The 7,137-nt window shown below is 50.4% G+C and overlaps 1 protein-coding gene across 1 annotated transcript; it reads right to left on the reverse strand.

Moving 5' to 3' along the window:
* Nucleotides 1–3,462: 3,462 nt before the first annotated feature.
* RBP5 (retinol binding protein 5) lies at nt 3,463–6,809 on the reverse strand. The gene is given in 4 exon segments (XM_025851746.1): nt 3,463–3,517; nt 3,950–4,050; nt 6,270–6,448; nt 6,737–6,809. Coding segments are annotated over 4 exon segments (408 nt in total).
* Nucleotides 6,810–7,137: the final 328 nt, after the last annotated feature.

Consider the following 7,137-nt stretch of genomic DNA (forward strand, 5'->3'; position numbering starts at 1 on the left):
TTCTTTCTTTCTTTCTTTCTTTTTCTTCCTTCCTTCCTTCCTTCCTTCCTTCCTTCCTTCCTTCCTTCCTTCCTTTCTTCCTTTCTTTCTTTCTTTCTTTCTTTCTTTCTTTCTTTCTTTCTTTCTTTCTTTCTTTCTTTCTTTCTTTCTTTCTTTCTTTCTTTCTTTCTGTCCTTCCTTCCTTCTTTCTTCCTGCCCTTGACACAAACCCAGGTCAGCCCATCAGAGTCCCTCACAGAGCTCCCTGATTTGGCCATCAAGTTCCCTCACCCGATACCCTTTCAGCTCCTGCTATACCTACAAGGTTTCCCCCATCCTCACCTGTCCATAATCATGGATATAGCACTAGGATGACTCCAGATCAGTCCTTGGGGGCCCTGATGGCATGGTTGCTGCTGTGATTGAGGGGGTTATAGCCCGGGGAAGTCAGGGGAGACATCCCAGAGAGCTGAGTGGAGGTACTGGAGGTGGTTCCCAGGCTGGGTAGGAGCAGCAAGCTCCAGAAGAGGAAGAGCCTGTGGCAGGGAGAGGCAGGAGGGAAGGAGCAGGCCATCCTTAGCTATATCGGGAACTCCTGGCCTCATACTGACCTTTGGGTACGTGAGCTTAGAGCAGATATAGTTCTTGCCTCATGGGGGGTAACATTTGGGTTGGGGAAAGGGGTCAAATGGCCAGGCCTCTGCTCTCTCTTGGGATCCCAGGATTTCCAAAGGCTTCTAAGGGTCCCCTGCTTCCAATAAGGGGTCCAACCATGTTATAGGATGGAGCTCCTGGCTGGGATGGCCTTTGAGCTTTAGAGTTGAGGAATTTCCTGCTTTTGCCTGAGCTTTCTTTTCAACATGCAGGTCTGGGCATGTGGCGTGGGGGGGTCACATGAGAGATAGTGGCTGAAGGGAGAGGGGGCATGGGGAGGGGTACCTGGCTATACTTTGCTGCTTCTGCCTACTCCACGGTCCCCTACCAGAACATGGAGCCCGAGGCCTTGAGCAGCATGTGGTTCTCTGTTTCAGAGGGCATACACCTGCTCTTGTTTATCCACTGTTGGTCACTTTCTTCGGAGGCGAGGGGTCTGTAGTGACGTAAGGAATTGAGACTAAAGGATCATCTGAAGTTCAGGCCAGAAGTTTGTTTGTGAGCATACGGTGCTCTCTGGGCCTGAGGAAGAGGGAGTGGGGTAGGGGCCTGGCATGGGGCTGGCTCAGAAGGGTGCAGTTATTCCCTCTCATGTGGAAATAACATTTTGGATTGCTGATCATCTCCCTGGGGGCTAGCACACTGGTCAACAAAGTCAAAGTTGGTCCTGGATCTGCAGCTCTGTGTGCTCCAGGACAGGCGGGGGGTGGCACTTCCCTTGAGGGCTATTTCCCTCTCTTCTTTCACAGCTGGTGCCCTGGTAATCATCTCTTCCATCTGAGGACAGATGGAGCAGATTGATTTGATTGAGAGGTTGGGGTTTTGTCAGGGTGAGTATGCGGGTTGGGAATTGGTGTGTGTGTGTTTGTGGTGGGAAATGGAATATTCAGGAAGGTGGCAGAAGAGGGAGGATTAAACTTGGTGTTTCTTTGACTCCCACTGCAGTGATCAGCGCCTCCTGCGGCCCACAGGGGAAACAGCAGCCCTGGCTTCCCAGCCTCAGTCGGTCCCTGCTCCCGCCCACCTCCTTGGTGATGTTTCTGAAGCTGCTCAGTCCTCCTGTAATTGCTTGTGCTCCTTTGGGGATCTCCAGGCTTCATGTTGGATTCTGGCTTCTGCAGAGGTAAGGTCAAGTGAAGGATGTAGACTTGCAGTGTGGATGGCTGGATGCTCATGTCACAAGAGTTTTGGCGGGGTGGTTAGATTGGACCTGACAATCACCATGGAGGCCTCCAAATTCCCAGGTTAGGCCCTCTGGCAAGACTGCAGCAAGGGGTGCTGGACCAACATGAAGGGCACAGAGGACAGTCCTGCGGGGGAGAGGCTTGAACCTGCACTGTAAAGTCAGAGGGGCCAGGACATTGCATTGTCCTCGTGACTTAGGCAATGGGTGACTATACATGGAGCATCTTCCTTTGGCTTCACTGTACCTTGGAAAGGGACAAGGTAGGATCCAGCAGTCCCCAGAGCTTCTGCTGGGTGGCTTTGCCCAGAGGAGGGCTCTCTATTCCCCACTCTACTGGGGACATCTGCAGAGAGGCTGGCAGGGAATAAGCTATTCAGTTCTACTCAGAGTTCTTTTCTTTTTCTTTTCCAAACTCATTCCAGGGTGTCTAGTAGGATCAGTGTTCAAAACTAGTGACTGTTTTGAATGTGTAAGGGCTTAGCCATTGCAGGAAGAGGGGGCAGGGGTAATCATCTAATGAGCATAGGCCAGGGACTTTCCAACAACCCCTGCCTCCCACACACTCAGGCTCTGTCCCCATCCCACACTGAGCCCCCTCCTCCCTGACTCTTGCCCCACAGGACTTTTATTCTGAAAGGACCAATGCCCCTGGAGGTGGGGAGGTGTCCAGAGGCTGGAGCTGGCCCTGACCCTGAACAGGCCCAGCCCTCTGGGCTCTTTTCCAAGGTATTCTGGGACCCTCAGGGAGGGGCCTTGCTGTTCTCACTTCTCCCTCTTATCCTCTGCCCCGCCTTGCTGGCCCTCAAGCAGAGGACCCCTATAGCCAGGCATGTCAGTCTTCTCCCTACTGTTGTCGTCACACCCCCGTGTCCCTCATCTTCCTAGCCCTTGGCCTTGTATTTTCCATCTGTTTCCCTTTTCAATCTCTTCTAGCCTTCTTGCTGCCTATCCTTCCCAAAGCAGACACGGAGGCTAGGTCACTATTCCGAAGCTTCATAACCTCCTCCAACACTAGACAAAGGTCTCACCCTGTCCCATCCCACTTTCCCAAAATGTAGCATGGAAATACAAGATAGCCAGGATTCACTCAGACATTGGTACCTGTGGTCTGTTGAACTCTGTGCGGGTGAGGTCTTGCCTTGGGCCGGGTTCTGCTGAGCGCATGTGGCTTTCTTGAGAATAAGGACAGGAAACAGACAAAAGACTCTACCAGTAGTTCCTGTTTAAGTTCTTGAACCCCAATTTTCCAAAAGTTCCACCAGGACAAAATTCTCACTTGTCCCCCAAAACTCAAAGCTTAGTTCTTTCTTAGATGGAAAATAAGGGACCAAATGAACTAAAGAGAGTTGAGATCCATTGTTCTCAAGGGGTCTTTCCCCTTTGCCCAGTTCTTTCACCCAGGAGGCCAGACCAGGAATTGGATCTGAGGCCACTACTGAGCAATGGAGTGTGAGGAAAAAGGACTTTGGCCCGGGGGCTGCGAGTCATGGATTAACATGGGGAGGGGTGAGGAGAGACCTGGAGGCGGAGTAAGTGGCCCGAGAAAGGGACTGCTGACCTGGGACAATCTGGGCTTGAAGGGTTATGAGCAAGAGGAGTCTGGACACCAGTGCAGTCTGGAGGGGCCCTCAGCTCTCCTCTGGCTACTTGACCTTCCTGAAGACCTGCTCGCACACTGCATCCCTTGCAGTCAGTTCGTGGGGACAGAGTAGGAATAATGAGGAGAGAGAAAGAAGGTTCTTACCAGCCAGAGTTCCTTTCTCTAGGTCCCTGAGCTCTGTTTAATCCTTCAGGATACAACAGCTAGAGCATTTGATGTATGGGGAATTGTATCATTGTCCCACACCTTCAACTTTTCACCCCAGAGGAAGGAAGGGAGCTGGGTCACGGAATGTGAAATGGCCAGTCTCCATCTTTCGTCACAATTTATGGACATTCATCCGACTTGAAGCCAAGGCCCACCTGGCCCCTGTATTTCTTCCTCTCTCTACTCTTCCCAGGGCTTTTGTTTTCTTTTCTTGGTTGCCCTCCTTGGAGGGGGGCAGGGAGTAGAGCAGGGGACTGATTTGATTTGGGCAAGGGGATGAATCCTAGCTGGAGGCCCCTCTCCCAGTCCTCACCCAGCTTACCAGATACAACTTCTCTCCCTCCAGCCAGTGTCTCCAGCCTCGGTTGGGGACCTCCCCTTTCTGCATACATACTAGCTGCTCCTCCTCCCAGGTTACAATGGTCTATAGGGAAAGCAGGAATAAGGGAAGATTTGGGGGCAGAACACCCCAAATGCATCCAACTCACTCTGGCTGGGCTGCCCGCCTCCCTTCACACCACAGCTGATACGGTCTTGCTCCAGCCCCTTCATTCTGAGTAAGATGACTGCTCTGAGTCAGCAGGACTCCCCTCCCCAACTCCCAAAGGCCACTGAGGGGGGCCCATAGTTCGTCTACAGTGACCACTAGGGCAGAGCAGGGATGGAGCAGGATAACCGGGGCAAAATTGGGGGTGGGTGGGTGATGAAGAACAAAGACTTTGTCCTTTGGATACTTCCAGCTGGACTGGAGGGTCTTTTGGGAAAGAAGAGGATTGGTTGGAAGTCCCATCAGGGAAACGCTTTCTCAGTTTTAAGGACAGCTGAAGTGTCCCTGAGAGTGAAGGATCACCCTCCCCTCTCTGAATCAGAGTGGGGTGGGCCTGGGTATTCCAACCAGCATTTATTAAAATCCTCCCATAGGATAGGCCTGCTAACCAAGAGCTCAGACTCTTGGTCAGACAGAGCAGAAAATAGGTGCCTGTGATGCCAGGCAAATGTTGGGCATGGGAATGGGGAAGCAAGAGCTGAGTCTTCAAGGAAGTGAGGAGTTAGTTAGATTGGAGATACTGGGCAATTTCTAGCAAGGAAAGGAACAGCACAGAGGTAAGAAAGAAGGTCACATGGTTGTAAGGGGCTCTAAACTAGAGTGTTTGTGGGAAAGACCCTTGTATGCCACGGACCTCATCTGGAACGTAAGGAATTGTCACTGAGAGGGTTTCATTCATGATCACTTTTACATTTTAGGTAAATCCTTGTGGCTACAGTATGCAGAGTGGGTTAAAGAAGGATTATGACTGGGAGGCCAGATTCAGGCACCAGGCGAGAAATGAGGGCTTGAATGAAGGTGGCACTAGAGAAAGGCTAGGAAGAATCAACAGTGGAAATATAATAGGCCATAAACAAGCCACATTAGAAAATGCAAGATTCCCAGTAGCTGTGTTAGAAAAGGAAAAAGAAACAAGTGAAATTAATTTTAATGATATATTTTATTTAACCTAGAATATCCAAAATATCATTTCAGCATGTGATTAAAATCAAAATTACTGAGATGTTTTACATTTTTTGGTATTGTCTTAAAAACCCACTATGTATTTTACACTTTTTTTTAATGATTTTATTTATTTGACAGAGAGAGACACAGTGAGAGAAGGAACATAAGCAGGGGCAGAGAGAGGGGGAGGAGGGGGCTCGATCCCAGGACCCTGGGATCGTGACCTGAGCTGAAGGCAGATGCTTAATGACTGAGACACACAGGTGCCCCTGTATTTTACACGTAAAACATACCTCAGTTTGGATTAGTTGCATTTCAAGCATTCAAAGGCCATACATGGCTAGTAGCAACTATACCGGACAGTGAAGAAAAGTTATAAAGACTTCTTGACCAACTAGATGTGGTGTGTGTGTGTGTGTGTGTGTGTGTTGGGGTGCAGGGGTAAGGGGACAGAAGATACTGCTCTGACTCCCAGGTCTCTGGTCTAGCTGGTTATTGCCATTAATGAAGACAGTAAATATAAAAGCAGGAATACTTTGGGTAGGAAGATAATGAATTTGGCTTCGAGCTTGAGGCATGCAGATGGAAACATTGTGTTGGCAGATGAAAACTCCACTGTGGAGCTCAGGAGGCAGCTCTGGCCAGAGAATCCATGTCAAGGACAGTTTATAGATGGTAGCAGAAAGCATGGGTATAGATGATTTAGCCCATTTTTTCCTGTACAGACAAAAGAGAGGAAGTCAAGAACAAAATACTGGGGGAAACCCCAATTAAAGGGATTAATAGGAGAGCTAGGGTCTGCAAAGGAGACCAAAAAGAAGGCATAAGAAGCAGAAATAGAGGAGAGTGGACTCATAGAGGCTAAGGGAAAAGAGACTCTACAGTGACCAACAGGGTCACAGGCTAGAGGGTGAGCAAATATTTCTTCTTTGGACTGAGGGTGACCTGCCCTTTTTGTCCTTTTGGCTGGCAATAAGTGGGGGCAGGAGAGAGCCAGTTGCGGGACTGTTATCTTGGGGACTCTGCAGCCTGCTGTAGTGATCACCTTTCTCTGGCTCTGGCTGGGAAAGGTCACTTTGTTTTGCCCCAGATTGTTAAGAGGCACCTACCTGCTCACCCACGTGCCCTCCCCGAAGCCTGAGGAAAAGTACCTGGCATTTTCATCCATCCACGATCCTTAGATCCTCCTCAAACTCAACTCCTACCTGGAATTCCAGAACATAGTTGTGGAACGTGCTGAGGGTCTTCACTATCATGTGGTTGCCCTGATGGTCAATCTCCTTGTCTGGTTTGAGCAGCAATGCTACCTTCCGCAGAGCCATGCTGATGTCTGGGGTGGGGGGGCTATCTCTTAGCGGGGCTCCTTCAAGCCAGCCAGGGGATCCCCCACCTGCAGCAGCACCACGGGGCTGCAGGCTGCCCCTTAGCTGGGTCTGAGACTGTAGACTGACTCTTCCTACCAATGCCCTGGCTAGAAATGGATCCCAAGTCAGGTGCCACCACCTGAACCTTTCCACAGCATCCAACCCCAGCAGTCCCTTTTCTCAATGGGATAGAGAGACAGGGAGGGAAAGGGGAAAGGGGGAATGAAAAGGGTCTGGGAGGGTGAGGTCATGATTTAGGGCTTGCAGGTAGTCCTCCATGTTCTTCTGTGAGACAAAGCCGTAGTAGCCGGTGAGGTTGGGAGGCATTGTCTGGGCTGGCCAAGATGGAGATGGAGATCTCAGGAGAATATAGCCAGCAGGGTGTGGAGGGAGTGGGTATTGTCTGGCAGGTGAGGCTGAGAGACTCCCGGCTAGCCTAGACACAGACACAGACACAGACACACACACACACACACACACACACACACACACACACACACACAGAGGCTGTGTAAAGGTCTATGCTTACCAGCATTTTTATAGGGCTGGGCCCTGTTGCAATAAGAGTTCTTACCAGACTTCCTCCCTCTTCCCATAATGAGTATGGGGCTGGTGCCTGCAGCCTGAGGGAGGGGTAGGAACTTGACAGCTTGGT

The sequence above is a fragment of the Callorhinus ursinus genome, unplaced genomic scaffold, assembly GCF_003265705.2.
Source record: "Callorhinus ursinus isolate GAN/ISIS: 27379988/994484 unplaced genomic scaffold, GSC_fseal_2.0 scaffold94, whole genome shotgun sequence".
NCBI lineage: Eukaryota > Metazoa > Chordata > Mammalia > Carnivora > Otariidae > Callorhinus > Callorhinus ursinus.